This window comes from Neophocaena asiaeorientalis, unplaced genomic scaffold, assembly GCF_003031525.2.
Source record: "Neophocaena asiaeorientalis asiaeorientalis breed wild unplaced genomic scaffold, Neophocaena_asiaeorientalis_V1.1 scaffold134, whole genome shotgun sequence".
Classification (NCBI taxonomy): Eukaryota; Metazoa; Chordata; class Mammalia; order Artiodactyla; family Phocoenidae; genus Neophocaena; species Neophocaena asiaeorientalis.
Window position 1 is genome coordinate 27568765 of NW_020185339.1, and position 15300 is coordinate 27584064.

Below are 15300 nucleotides of genomic sequence, written 5' to 3' on the forward strand. Positions count from 1 at the left end.
CCTATGCTCCACAACAAGAGAAGCCACCACAATGAGAAGCCTGTGCAATGAAGAGTAGCCCCCGCTCGCCGCAACTAGAGAAAGCCCACACGCAGCAACGAAGACCCAACGCAGCCAAATAATAAATAAATAAAATTTGCTAGCTGTATTTAGAGTTACCTGGCTGTAGAAGGAAAAATCTGTATGTTCAAATAGCTTAATTTTCCACAGTGAAGGAAAGCCCTCCCAGAGACACTAAGAAAAATGAAGCCAAGCCAGCAAAGATATAAACCATTAATTTTATTTCCATTCCTAAAATGTATGTGAATTTATTGATTTGATAGTTAAAGTAGTCTCTTTGCAAAATCATCTCAGAAAATATTCTAAATTTATTAAAATGCATGCAAACTATTGCTGAAAATTCTAAGTTCTCTTATTGACCAACTTGTTTTCAAAGCACTTGTGATGATTTTCCAAGGTTTCCATGGTTACAGGGAACAAAGAAAGCATCTTGAGACCAGAGTGGAAATTTGATCAGAATAATCCGAACAGTATTTATCTACCTCTTTACAGACTCACAGCTTGCCTATTTTGAGGCGGCTCTTACAAAGCATATCTAATTATTCAAGGTTTCTCTAATTACAGTGGGCCTTTTCTTTGCCTGCAATTTACTACATTCAGCAAAGTATATGTTAGATAATAAGGAAAATGAACCCAAGAACTCTAACTGCTTCATATAGTTTTATGGATATACTGAAGTGTCAAGTGCAAACTTCATCTTAAGAATTGAAGACTGGAATGCAGGGAAACAAACTCTGGTGGAATACCAGAATAAAAAACATAACAAAGCTGGGCAGAACTAGGTGTGGCATCCTGGTACATTAATTTTGAAAGCCAAAGCCAGCCCAGTGATACTAAGGAAAACAAATAGATTCAGATTTCTTTTTTTGCGGTACGCGGGCCTCTCACTGTTGCGGCCTCTCCCGTTGCGGAGCACAGGCTCTGGACGCGCAGACTCAGTGGCCACGGCTCACGGGCTCAGCTGCTCCGCGGCATGTGGGATCTTCCCGGACCGGGGCACGAACCCACGTCCCCTGCATCAGCAGGCGGACTCTCAACCACTGCGCCACCAGGGAGGCCCCGATTCAGATTTCTTTAAAAAAAAAAATCTGTGCTGTTTAGGTTTGGAGTTTTCAACTAGTTAGTATTTCTTTATTTAGTTTGTGAATTATTAAGATTTTTTTGGAACTTCCGTGCTGGTGCAGTGGTTAAGAATCCGCCTGACGATGCAGGGGACACGGATTCGAGCCCTGGTCCAGGAAGATCCCACATGCTGCGGAGCAACTAAGCCTGTGCGCCACAACTACTGAGCCTGTGCTCTAGAGCCTGTGAGCCACAACTACTGAAGCCTGTGCACCTAGAGCTTGTGCTCCGCAACAAGAGAAGGCACCACAATGAGAAGCCCGTGTGCCGCAACTAGAGAAAACCCACGCACAGCAACGAAGACCCAACACAGCCAAAGATAAATAAATAAATGAATTAATTAAAAAAAAGAGATCTTTTCACACCTCCCTCTTCAAAGTCTTCTTTTGAGTGATTTAACTGCTAATTAGCATCAATATCTCAAAGAGAAGGTAAAATTAAAATCTGTTGGGTAATAATTTAAATAAGAAAAAATCTGAAGTTACTGAATAAAGTAAGGTTTGAGGATAATGGTGGACTTCAATTATGAAAGCCCATTGTTTCCTTTAAGGGAGAGTTCAAAGCTGTTTTGTTTTGTTTTTGATTCTTTGGGAGACAATAGAAAATAGCTAAATAGGTTATAACATAAACTTTTAGTGATGAAATTCAAATTTACCTAAAAAAGGGGGTTCCCTTCTCCCAATTAGTTTTGTGTGTGTGTGTGTGTGTGTGTGGCTGTGTTGCGTCTTCATTGCTGTGTGCAGGACCTCTCTAGCTGTGGTGAGCAGGGGCTACTTCTTTGCTGTGGAGCATGGGCTCTAGGTACACGGGCCTCAGCAGTTGTATCTCGTGGCCTCAGTAGTTGTGGCTCGTGGGCTCCAGAGCACAGGCTCAGCAGCCGTGGCACACGGGCTTCGTTGCCCCATGGCATGCGGGATCCTCTGGACCAGGGATCTAACCTGTGTTCTGCACATTGGCAGGCAGACTCTCAACCACTGCACCATGAGGGAAGTCCCCCAACTAGTATTTTAAGTGTAAAACCCAAACCTTAAATTATTCGAGCCCTTCAGGTCTCAACTCCTATTTCACAGCATATCCATAGATGTGAGGGCGCAGGAGCTTGCAGGACAGGGGGGCCTGTAAGTGCTGCAGCTTCACCTTGGAGAAGCGGGCCCACTCCAGGACCTTCCAGCTCTCTCTGGTCAGGTTGCATCCATCAAACAGAAGGTACCAGACAGGATTCAGGACCTGTTGCCAGAAGTAATTCCAGGTTGAAGGCTTAGCTGCTACATGCTCCATGAAATAAAAAGCTCCTCCCTGAGAAAGAAAAGAAAAAGAAAAAAAAAAACACATCAAGGATTTTAGTTTGGGGGGAAAAAATTATAAGATGATTTTAAAAAATTAATTTATTTATGGCTGCACTGGGTCTTCGTTGCTGTGCGCGGGCTTCCTCTAGTTGCAGTGAGCGGGGGCTACTCTTCATTGCGGTGCACAGGCTTCTCATTGCGGTGGCTTCCCTTGTTGTGGAGCATGGGCTCTAGGCGCATGGGCGTCAATAGTTGTGGCTCACGGGCTTTAGAGCACAGGCTCAGTAATGGTGGCGCATGGGCTTACTTGCTCCGCGGCATGTGGGATCTTCCCGGAATAGGGCTCAAACCCGTGTGCCCTGCATTGGCTGGTGGATTCTTAACCACTGGACCACCAGGGAAGTCCTATAAGATGATTAAACGTCAGATTTCAGTGGCCCCAAAGGCCAACTTCATGAGAAGACATGGAGAAATTCAAACTTACTACGATACTATTCTGGTAAATAGTGTCGTCTTCTGTCAGATTTTATACAGAGTTGCCTATCTATACTTTCTGTTCATAAAGGTAATACATAATAATAGTTAGAATTTAAAGCAGTTACTGCATGCAAGATCCTGCCCGTAAGGCCTATCACATGTTAACTCAATCCTCACAATACACTTATTTGGTAAGTATTATTATTATCATTCCTGTGTTCTACAGATGAGGAAACAGAGTCACATAGAAAATAAACAACTTGCCCAAGGTCATACAGCTTACAAATGTCAGAATCAGGTTTTTACCTTGGGTGGTCTGGCTCCAGAGGCTGGCAATACTGTCTCACCAATATTATTTTAGAAAATTCAGAAAATACAGAAATGTTTAAAAAGAAAAACAGTCAGTCATCTTTCATCACCTCGAGACAACTGCTGTTAAGATTTTGTGGAAGATGGTGGAGTAGAAGGACATGCACTCATTCGTTCTCGTGAGAGCACTGGAATCCCAACTAACAGTCATCGACAGGAAGACACTGGAACGCACCAAAAAAGATACCCCACATCCAAAGACAATGGAGAAGCTGCAGTGAGATGGTAGGAGGGGCGCAATCAGAATAAAATCAAATCCCATAACTGCTGGGTGGGTGACTCACAAACTGGAGAACACTTATACCACAGAAGTCCACCCACTGGAGTGAAGGTTCTGAGCCCCACGTCAGGCTTCCCAGCCTGGGGTGTCTGGTAATGGGAGGAGGAATTTCCAGAGAATCAGACTTTGAAGGCTAGTGGGATTTGATTGCAGAACTTCGACAGGACTGGGGGAAACAGACTCCACTCTTGGAGGACACACACAAAGTAGTATGCACATCAGGACCCAGGGGGAAGGAGCAGTGACCCCATAGGAGACTGAACCAGACCTACCTGCTAGTGTTGGAGGGTCTCCTGCAGAGGTGGATGGTGGCTGTGGCTCACCACTGGGACAAGGACACTGACAGCAGAAATTCTGGGAAGTACTAACACCTAGAAGAATTAAAGAACAAACAAACAGAGATGAACAATACAATAACTGAAATGAAAAATACCCCAGAGGAATCAATAGCAGAATAACTGAGGGAGAAGAACGGATAAGTGACATGGAAGACAGAATGGTGGAATTCACTGCCACAGAACAGATTAAAGAAAAAAGAATGCAAAGAAATGAAGACAGCCTAAGAGACCTCTGGGACAGTATTAAATGCACCAATATTCGCATTACAGGGGTCCCAGAAGGAGAAGAGAGAGAGAAAGGACCCAAGAAAATATTTGAAGAGATTATAGTCGAAAACTTCCCTAACATGGGAAAAGAAATAGCAACCCAAGTCCAGGAAGTGCAGAGAGTCCCAGGCAGGATAAACCCAAGGGAAACACGCCAAGACACATAGTAATCAAATTGACAAGAATTAAGGACAAAGAAAAATTATTAAAAGCAACAAGGGAAAAACAACGAATAACATACAAGGGAACTGCCGTAAGGTTAATGGCTGATTTCTCAAAAACTCTACAAGCCAGAAGGGAGTGGCATGATATACTTAAAGTGAAGAAAGGGAAGAACCTACAACCAAGATTACTCCACCCAGCAAGGATCTCATTCAGATTCAACGGAGAAATCAAAAGCTTTACAGACAAGCAAAAGCTAAGAGAGTTCAGCACCACCAAACCAGCTCTACAACAAATGCTAGAGGAACTTTTCTACATGGGAACTTTTCTACATGGGAAACACAAGAGAAGAAAAGGACCTGCAAAAACAAACCCAAAATAATTAAGAAAATCGTAATAGGAACATACATATCAATAATTACCTTAAATGTGAATGGATTAAATGCTCCAACCAAAAGACGCAGGCTTGCTGAATGGATACAAAAACAAGACCCATATATATGCTGTCTACAAGAGACCCACTTCAGGACACATACAGACTGAAAGTGAGGGGATGGAAAAATATATTCCATGTAAAAGGAAATCAAAAGAAAGCTGGAGTAGCAATACTCGTATCAGATAAAATAGACTTTAAGATAAAGACTGTTACAAGAGATAAGGAAGGACACTACATAATGATCAAGGGATCAATCCAAGAAGAAGATACAACAATTATAAATATATATGCACCCAACATAAGAGCACCTCAATACATAAGGCAAATGCTAACAGCTATAAAAGAAGAAATCAACAGGGAAACACAATAATAGTGGGGGCCTTTAACACCTCATTTACACCAATGGACAGATCATCCAGACAGAAAATTAGCAAGGAAGCACAAGCTTTAATTGACAATAGGCCAGATAGATCTAATTGATATTTATAGGACATTCCATCCAAAAACAGCAGATTACACTTTCTTCTCAAGTGCACACGGAACATTCTCCAGGATAGATCACATCTTGGGTCACAAATCAAGCCTTGGTAAATTTAAGAAAACTGAAATCATATCAAGCGTCTTTTCCAACCACAACACTATGAGATTAGAAATAAATTACAGGGAAAAAACGTAAAAAACACAAACACATGGAGACTAAACAGTACATTACTAAATAACCAAGAGATCACTGAAGAAATCAAAGAGGAAACCAAAAAATACCTAGAGAAAAATGACAACGAAAACACAATGATCCCAAACCTATGGGATGCAGCAAAAGCAGTTCTAAGAGGGAAGTTTATAGCAATACAATCCTACCTCAAGAAACAAGAAAAATCTCAAATAGTCTAACTTTACACCTAAAGGAACTAGAGAAAGAAGAACAAACAGGGCTTCCCTGGTGGCGCAGTGGTTGAGAGTCTGCCTGCTGATGCAGGGGACACGGGTTCGTGTCCCGGTCTGGGAGGATCCCACATGCCGCGGAGCAGCTGGGCCCGTGAGCCATGGCTGCTGAGCCTGCGTGTCCGCAGCCTGTGCTCCGTAATGGGAGAGGCCCACATACCGCAAAAAAAAAAAAAAGAAGAACAAACAAAACCCAAAGTTAGTAGAAGGAAACAAATCATAAAGATCAGAGAAGAAATAAAGGAAATAGAAACAAAGAAAACAATAGCAAAGACCAATACAACTAAAAGCTTGTTCTTTGAGAAGGTAAACAAAATTGATAAACCTTTAGCCAGACTCATCAAGAAAAAGAGGGAGAGGACTCAAATCAATAAAATTAGAAATGAAAAAGGAGAAGTTACAATGGACACTGCAGAAATACAAAGCATCCTAAGAGAATACTACAAGCAACTCTATGCCAATAAAATGGACAACCTGGAAGAAATGGACAAATTCTTACAAAGGTATAACCCTCCAAGACTGAACCAGGAAGAAATAGAACGTACGAACAGACCAATCACAAGTAATGAAATTGAAACTGTGATTAAAAATCTTCCAGCAAACAAAAGTCCAGGACTAGATGGCTTCACAGGTGAATTCTATCAAATATTTAGAGAAGAGCTAACACCCATCCTTCTCAAACTCTTCCAAAAAGTTGTAGAGGAACACTCCCAGACTCATTCTACGAGCCCACCATCACCCTGATACCAAAACCAGACAAAGATACTACAAAAAGAGAAAATTACAGACCAATATCACTGATGAATATAGATGCAAAAATCCTCAACAAAATACTAGCAAACAGAATCCAACAACACATTAAAAGGATCATACACCATGATCAAGTGGGATTTATGCCAGGGATGCAAGGATTCTTCAATATATGCAAATCAATAAATGTGATACACCATATTAACAAATTGAAGAATAAAAACCATATGATCATGTAAATAGATGCAGAAAAAGCTTTTGACAAAATTCAACACCGATTTATGATAGAAACTCTCCAGAAAGTGGGCATAGAGGGAACCTACCTCAACATAATAGAGGTCATATACCCACAGCAAACATCATTCTCAATGGTGAAAAACTGCAAGCATTTCCTCTAAGATCAGGAACAAGACAAGCATGTCCACTCTTGCCACTGTTATTCAACATAGTGGCAAGGAACTCCTAGCCATGGCAATCAGAAAAGAAAGAAATACAAATTTGAAAAGAAGTAAAACTGTCACTGTTTGCAGATGACATGATGCTATACATAGAGAATCCTAAAGATGCCACCAGAAAACTACTAGAGCTAATCAATGCATTTGGAAATGTTGCAGGATACAAAATTAATGCACAGAAATCTCTTGAATTCCTATACACTAACAACAAAAAAATCAGAAAGATTAAGGAAACAATCCCATTTACCATTGCAACAAAAAGAATAAAATACATAGGAATAAACCTACCTAAGGAGGTAAAAAACCTGCACTCAGAAGACTGTAAGACACTGATGAAAGAAATGAAAGATGACACAAACAGATGGAGAGGTATACCATGTTCTTGGCTTGGAAGAATCAATATTTTGAAAATGACTATACTACCCAAAGCAATATACAGATTCAATGCAATGCCTATCAAATTACCAATGGCACTTTACAGAGCTAGAACAATAAATCTTAAAATTTGTATGGAGACACAAAAGACCTTGAATAGCCAAAGCAATCTTGAGGGAAAAAAACGGAGCTGGAGGAATCAGACTCCCTGACTTCAGACTATACTACAAAGCTGCAGTAATCGAGACAATATGGTACTGGCACAAAAACAGAAACATAGATCAATGGACAGGATAGAAAGCTCAGAGAGAAACCCATGCACCTATGGTCAACTAATCTATGACAAAGGAGGCAAGAATATACAATGGAGAAAAAACAGTCTCTTCAGTAAGTGGTGCTTGGAAGACTGGGCAGCCACATGTAAAATAATTAAATTAGAACACTCCCTAACACCATACACAAAAATAAACTCAAAAAGAAGATGTGGTTCATATATACAATGGAATATTCCCCAGCCATAGAAAGGAATGAAATTGGGTCATTTGTGGAGACGTGGATGGAGCTAGAGACTGTCATACAGGGTGAAGTAAGTCAGAAAGAGAAAAACAAATATTGTATATTAACGCATATATGTGGAATCTAGAAAAGTGATACAGATGAATCGGTTTGCAAGGCAGAAATAGAGACACAGATGTAGAGAACAAACATATGGACATCAAGGGGGGAAAGTGGGAGTGGGGGTGGTAGGATGAACTGGGAGATTGGGATTGACATATATACACTAGTATGTATACAATAGATAACAAATAAGAACCTGCTGTGTAAAAAAAAAATCAAAAAAACAAACAAAATAAAATTTTGTGTATACGTTTATATATTTTTTTCTAAAACTAGGATTGGAATATACATTCTGTTTTATAATCTGTTTTATTTTATTTATGTATTTGAGTATTATTCTAAAAGATGGTTTAAAAAAACCTTTATGCAATATTTCACACCACTGAAGTTACCATCTCTTATTTAATCATTCTCATTTAGGCTATTTCCAATTTTACCTTGCTATAAATACTGTTACAGTGAACATCCTTATCCATAAATCTTTGTGACCATCTATAATTATTTCCAAATAAATAACTTGCTAAAAAGTGGAATTGCTGAATCAAAAGTCTGTGCCTTTTTAAAGCTTTTGGTACAGGTTGTCAAATTGCCCTTTGGAAAAGTTGTAGCAGTTTGCATTCATACTAGCAATAGATGTGAATGCCCATTTCCAATAAACTCTCATCAGTACTTTTTTCTCCTATATCTTTGTCAATTTGATGTGTAATATGGTAGTTTTGATAACATGCATAGCTTTAATATTCGTAATCGTAACATCTTTTACTAAACCTTATTGATTATTTGGATTTCTTGTTTTCTGATTTGTCCATTAATATCCATTATCAGTTTTCTTCTTTTTTCTTTTATTTATTTATTTGGTTGTGCTGGGTCTTAGTTGTGGCAGGTGGGCTCCTTAGTTGTGGCTCGCTGGCTCCTTAACTGTGACATGCTCACTCTTAGTTGCGGCATGCATGTGGGATCTAGTTCCCTGACCAGGGATCGAACCTGTGCCCCCTGCGTTGCGAGTCTTAACCACTGTGCCACAGGGCAAGTCTCCACTATCGGTTTTCTAATAGGCCATTGGTTTTTTTCTTACTGATTAGTAAGGGCTTTTAGTATAATTAGACTACATATACTACAGATGTTTTCCCTTGTTTGTTGTTTGCCTTTTAATTACAGTTTTTAAAATTTCCCCTTCTTTTATTTAAAAAAAAAATCTTTAAATTCATCTGAGTATTGTTCTTAGGCTCTGCTTTGCAAACCTGTAGGTGTCTGAATCCATACCTAGTACTGCCTGGGACTAAATAACCATGTCTTATACTTTTTTTTTTTTTAGTTCATTAGTTCGTGTCTTTTATTAACCAGTATACAATAACCTGTCTTCTGGTTTGTTGAAACAATAGGTCAGACAACATTTGTCACAATAGTGTTTGTCCAAGTGGCTGGCCATAAAAACTCCACACCACATTTATCTGAAGGGCACTCCCGATGAAGGTGACTGCTTTTGCCATTCTGATCCGCCTTACAGTATTTCAGGACAGCCAGCTTAACCTTTCCCTCTCTCTCTCTCTCTCTCTCTCTTTTTTTTCTTTTGGCCGTGTGGCTTGTGGGATCTTAGTTTCCCAACCAGGGATCGAACCTGGGCCCTCCGCAGTGAGAGTGCAGAGTCCTAACCACTGGACCGCCAGGGAATTCCCAACCCTCTTTCTCTTATGCTTGTTCTTCTTGGGAGTGGTGTAAGACTTCTTCCTTTTCTTAGTACCAGCACGAAGTCTCAACAGAAGATGAAGAATAGACTCCTTTTGAATGTTGTAGTCAGACAAAGTACGTCCATCTTCCAGTTGCTTGCCAGCAAAGGTCAGTCTTCGCTGGTCAGAAGGAATGACTTCCTTATCTTGGATCTTGGCCTTTACATTTTCTATTGTATCCGAGGGTTCGACCTCGAGTGTGATGGTCTTCCCTGTCCGGATCTTCACAAAAATCTGCATCCTGGTGGCGGCACCACCACAGATGGTGGATCCAAAAAGCCTATGTCTTATACTTTTGTACCATTGTCACAGGATATAAACAATAGGATTTATTTTATTAAAATACTGAATCATCTAAAAGTGTTACTAAATTCATGGTTATATTTTGTCATTAGGTATTTTATTTGGTCAGTGGATGCTGTGTGTAAATTACTGTCATATAGGAGTTAGTAACTGCTGCTTTCATCTAGGACGGTCCTATACATATAGGTCAAGTCTGGACACAGTAGAGGCTACACATTATTAAGGAGTCTTCAGAAGTTTTCTACTTATCTACCTTTGGGGTGAAGGGGGAAACGGACCAATGATTACCTCCCAGACCCAGGGTGACTGTCCCACTCCTTAGCCTCTTCTAGCCTCCCTAGTGTTGGCTATCCCAGGCAGAGTTTAGAGATGGAGTTCCTCCAAATCTATGGGTAAGTGTAAGACCTGTGTTCAGGAATGGAAAACTTGAAATTTCCTGATTGAAATATTTTTTTTCCATAGAAGAGGACAGGAGAGAAGAGGTGATCCAGGCCTGGGGAGGTTGCTGATGCCCTCTGGGTTACACAGGTTAAGCTAGAGATGCCTGTTACCCATTCAGGTGACTGTCGAGTAGACAGCTGGGTATGAAGATCTGGGGTTAGAAGAGAGATCTGAGCTTGATACTTAGATTTGGAAGCCATTTGTGTATGCACGGTAATTGAAAACATTGGGGGTACATGAGATTGCACAGGGGGTGTATATAAGTGAAATGAGAGCTAAAAAAGAAACTCCAGCGTTTAGGGGATGGGCAGAGGAAGAAAAACCAGCAAAAGTGGTAGAAATGTTGAAGTCAGATAAAAAGCCGCAGTGACAAGCACTGTGGTACAGTGATAAGAATATTTGCATTAAAGTCAGACATAGTGGCTGTGTAACTTGAGGCAAGTTTCTTAACTCCTCTGGGTCTGTTTCCCCAATGCAACATGAAGGCAATACCTACTTTAAAGGACTGTTTCCTACATGAGAATGTAGGAAAGCTCCTGGTTCTGTTCAGCAGAGAATGGGTGCTTCGGAGGAGCTAAGGAAGACTACCAAGAATATGATCCCCTAAGGGCACTCTCAGGGCTTAAACCAGAGATGACCGTTATTTGCTTTGCAGAGGTGTTGTGAGATTAGTAACACTGTAAGCAAAACCTCTAACTGTGCCCAGTCTTAGGACACAAGAACCCAGGATTTGAGTATCAGAATCAGACTTTTTTCAGTTACTACTTTGACGTTGGCCTATCCTTGAGCCAAAGACAGAATTGCAGTTGGCCCTCAGTATCCACAAGTTCTGCATCCTTGGATTCAACCAAATGCAGATCAAAAATGTTTGGAAAAAATCCAGAAAGTTCCAAAAAAGCAAAACTTGAATTTGCCACATGCTGGCACCTGTTTACATAGCATTTACATTGTATTAGGTATTATAAGTAATCTAGAGATGATTTAAGGTATACGGGAGGATGTGCATAAGTTATATGCAGGTACTGCACCATTTTATATAAGGGACTTAAGCTTCTGTAGATTTTGGTATCTGTGGAGGGGACAGGGAGGGACCCTGAGGAAATTGAGGGACGATTGTATGTTAACTGCCTCTAAACACTATCTTCAAGTCCTTTTCTTCCTGAGGAACTTCCTCTGTTAGAAAATAAAACTGGGGATTACAGAACATCCATTTCCTCTAGTATAGTAAATTCAAATGTTAAGATACCCATACTTGAGACTCCCCTGGTGGCACAGAGGTTAAGAATCCGCCTGACAATGCAGGGGACATGGGTTCGAGTTCTGGTCTGGGAAGATCCCACATGCCGCGGAGCAACTAAGCCCAAGTGCCACAACTACTGAGCCTGTGCTCTAGAGCCTGTGAGCCACAACTGCTGAGCCCGCATGCCACAACTACCAAAGCCCACGCGCCTAGAGTCTGTGCTCCGCAACAAGAGGAGCCACCCCAATGAGAAGCCTTGACGCTGCAACTAGAGAAAGCCTGTGCAGAGCAACAAAGACCCAATGCAGCCAAAAATTAATAATAAATAAATAAATTAAAAAAGATATCCATACTTTATGTTCACCTATGTTTAGAATAAAACTATTTTAAACTAGTTTTTAAACAAACAATAAAGGTAATATGTGAAAATTACATATAGGTATAAAGAATTTCAAACTATACAGAGAGGTATAATATGAAAAGTAATTCCTTCCCCTCATCCAATTCCCTTCCCAAGAGGTAACCACTGTTAATAGTTTCTTGTGTATCATTCCCATTAACATAAATACTTATATAGGTATATTCTCCCCCCCCACACAAATGGACTTATACTGTATATAATATTCTATGCTTTCATTGCTTTTTAATTTAACACTGTCTCTTGAGGAGATAGTTTTTTCATATCAACATAGGTAACTCTTCCTTGTTCTTTTAACAGCTGCACAGAAATCCTTTATACGATGCGACAATTTACTTAACAGCCTCCTACCTCCTATTGCTGGATGTTTAGGTTATTTCCAATTTGTGGTATTACAAATACTGTAATGAATATTTTCGCATATGAATGAGTTTTTGCACATTTGTGCAGTATAGCTATAGGATAAATTCCTGTTGGATGAAGGAGGAAGTGTCCTTGAAAATTTGATATTATCAAATTGCCCTCCAAAGAGGGCACTTCCTCCAATTGGGGTAATCCAGTCCCCCAAACTCACCCCAACACCATATTGAACTTAAAAACCTCTGACAGTGTAGTAGGTGAAAATAGTATCTTGCTTTAATTTCTTCTTAATTGAAGTATAGTTGATTTATAATATTATATTAGTTTCAGGTGTATAACATAGTGATTCAGAATTTTTATAGATTATACTTCATTTAAAGTTATTACAAAATAATGGCTATATTTCCCTGTGCTGTAGAATATATCCTTGTTGCTTATTTATTTTATACATAGTAGTTTGTATCTCTTAATCCCACACCACTACCTTGCCCCTCCCCACTTCCCTCTCCCCTCTGGTAACCACTAGTTCTCTATATCTGTGAGTCTGTTTCTGTTTGTTATATACATTCGTTTGTTATATTTTTCAGATTCCACGTATAAGTGATATCTTGCTTTAATTTGTTCTTTTATTGCAAGACAACATTTATATCATATATTGGCTATTTTTATTTATATTTCTGTTCCTGTGCTTTGCTTACTTTTCTCTTTTTTAAAAAACTGATTTAAGAATTCTATTGATCTTGATATGTAATGTCTTTTATTTTTTTTATTAAAAAATTTTTTTTAATTAATTTATTTATTCAGTTTTGGCTGCCCTGGGTCTTTGTAGCTGCACGCAGGCTTTCTCTAGTTGCTGCGAGTGGGGGCTACGCTTCGTTGCAGTGCAAGGGATTCTCATTGCAGTGGCTTCTCTTGTTGCAGAGCATGGGCTCTAGGTGCATGGGCTTCCATAGTTGTGGCATGTGGGCTCAATAGTTGCAGCTTGCGGGCTCTAGAGCACAGGCTCAGTAGTTGTGGCACACGGGCTTAGTTGCTCCGTGGCATGTGGGATCTTCCTGGACCAGGGATCGAACCCGTGTCCTGCTTTGGCAGGCAGATTCTTAACCACTGGACCACCAGGGAAGTCCTGTAACGTCTTTTAATATGAAGTTAACGCATTATCTATCATCCTTGGCAAATATTTTTTACAAACTTTTTTGTACTTTAAGTTTTTTTATACTCCTTTTTTTTCTCTGCAGGAGTTCTAAAATTTTACATATTCATGTATGATCAATCTTTTCCTATATAGCTTCTTTTCCACTCTAAGATTTTTTTAAAAATTCAGCAGTGTCTTCTCTAGTAGTTGTACTTTTTATGTTAGGGTGTTTGATCTACCTGAAATTGATAGGGCTGCCCTTGGTGATAGTGGTTACTACTAACCAGCCCTCACACTCTGTACTCACCGGCCTCAGCACTCTGCACACTTCCTGGAGGATCCGCTCCTGGTTCTTCACAGAGCACAGGACCAGTGTGCAGACCACCACATCCATGGAGTCGTCGGCCACCTGGTGCAGGTCCTCCCCGGCAGCCACCAGGAAGTGCTCAAACTGCAGGTGTCGGTTCTCAGCAATGCTCTTGATCAAGAACTTCTCAAAGTTGGGGTTGGGATCAATACAGGTCACCCGGCATCCAGGCGGGTAGAACTTGAAGTTGGGCCCTGTGCCACAGCCCAGCTCCAGCAGGGAGAGCTTCCCGGAGGGGCCTGCGAACTCCTGTAGATTGCTGAAGAGCTCCTGCTTCTTGCTTGCCATCTGTTTGTTGTACGTCACAGTAAACCTTGCCAAGAAGTAGGGGAGCGATTTTTTGCATATCCAGTTCCACAGGCCCAGGAAGTCCAGCAGGTACATGGGAAATGCCAGGATGCAGACGGCCAGCCGGAGGATAAAAATGGTCAGCGCCATCACTCAGAAGAGAAGAAAACAGATCAGCAGTTAGAGGCCTGACTCCTTTAGTTGCAGGAAGTAGGTTTCTGGCCACATTCCAGAGCCAATCAGCTGCAGAGGAAAGAGCTTGTTGTGCTGGAAAGACGCAGCTGAAGTAAAATCTCGGGCAAGAGGCCCATTTCACCCAGTTAATAGATGTTTGCCAAAAGTTGTCTCATAGCTTACTTTTCATGAAGTAAAATGAGAAGGTTCTCAGCTTTTCCTTAGAAGGAAGGCTGATTACAACCCATTATTACAAATCTATTCCTGTTGGAGACTACTGCATGTTTCCTGCTGAAGTTTTAAATGCACAGCATACTTACAGCCTGTCTGGTTCTCCAGTGACCTCTGCTAAGAAAACAGAATCCGTGGGTGGAGCCTGGTTAAACCACACCAGAAAGCCACTGCCAAAGCCCATTTATTACGTGACCCCTCCTACTTCCCTTCCATTCCGCCCTCATGTTTTTTTAAACAAATTTTTTTTCTGAAGATTTTATTTATTTTTTGTCTCTTGTGGATGCCTTTTTTTTTTTTTTCGGCTGCATTGGGTCTTTGTTGCAGCATGTGGGTTTCTCATTCCAGTGGCTTCTCTTGTTGCAGGGCACAGGCTCTAGGCGCGTGGGCTTCAGCAGTTGTGGCACACGGGCTCAGTAGTTGTTATAGCAGCCTATATTTTGAAAAGCATTTCCCTCACCCCCTTTTTTTCTTCAGTCTCTGTAGGCAGTATTTTCGTTTTCTCCTGGGGTGTTTACATTTCAAAGGCATTCACAACTTCAGGGACAGAGAAAGAATGAAGTTTTTCTCCTAGGAGTTTTGGGGTGTATTTCTCTATTATCAGAAGTCTAGGGTGACTACTATTTAAATTTTTTCTTTGTATTAGGGGTTGGGCAACATGAGGCACTCTGTTTCAATC

The 15300-nt window shown here is 40.6% G+C and overlaps 2 protein-coding genes and 1 non-coding gene across 3 annotated transcripts; all 3 read right to left on the reverse strand.

Moving 5' to 3' along the window:
• Positions 1-2059: 2059 nt before the first annotated feature.
• Positions 2060-14733, reverse strand: TMT1A (thiol methyltransferase 1A). Its single transcript, XM_024736631.1, has 2 exons — positions 13869-14733; positions 2060-2478 (listed from the first exon to the last, which is right to left on the reverse strand). Exons 1-2 carry the CDS (start codon positions 14364-14366, stop codon positions 2242-2244), a joined length of 735 nt encoding a protein of 244 aa, XP_024592399.1. The 5' UTR covers positions 14367-14733; the 3' UTR covers positions 2060-2241.
• LOC112394096 (ubiquitin-like) lies at positions 9283-9904 on the reverse strand. The gene is made up of 2 exons (XM_024736632.1): positions 9617-9904; positions 9283-9467 (listed from the first exon to the last, which is right to left on the reverse strand). Exons 1-2 carry the CDS (start codon positions 9902-9904, stop codon positions 9321-9323), a joined length of 435 nt encoding a protein of 144 aa, XP_024592400.1. The 3' UTR covers positions 9283-9320.
• On the reverse strand, positions 9535-9607 carry TRNAE-CUC (transfer RNA glutamic acid (anticodon CUC)). Its single transcript has one exon. It is a non-coding gene; the product is annotated as a tRNA-Glu (tRNA).
• Positions 14734-15300: the final 567 nt, after the last annotated feature.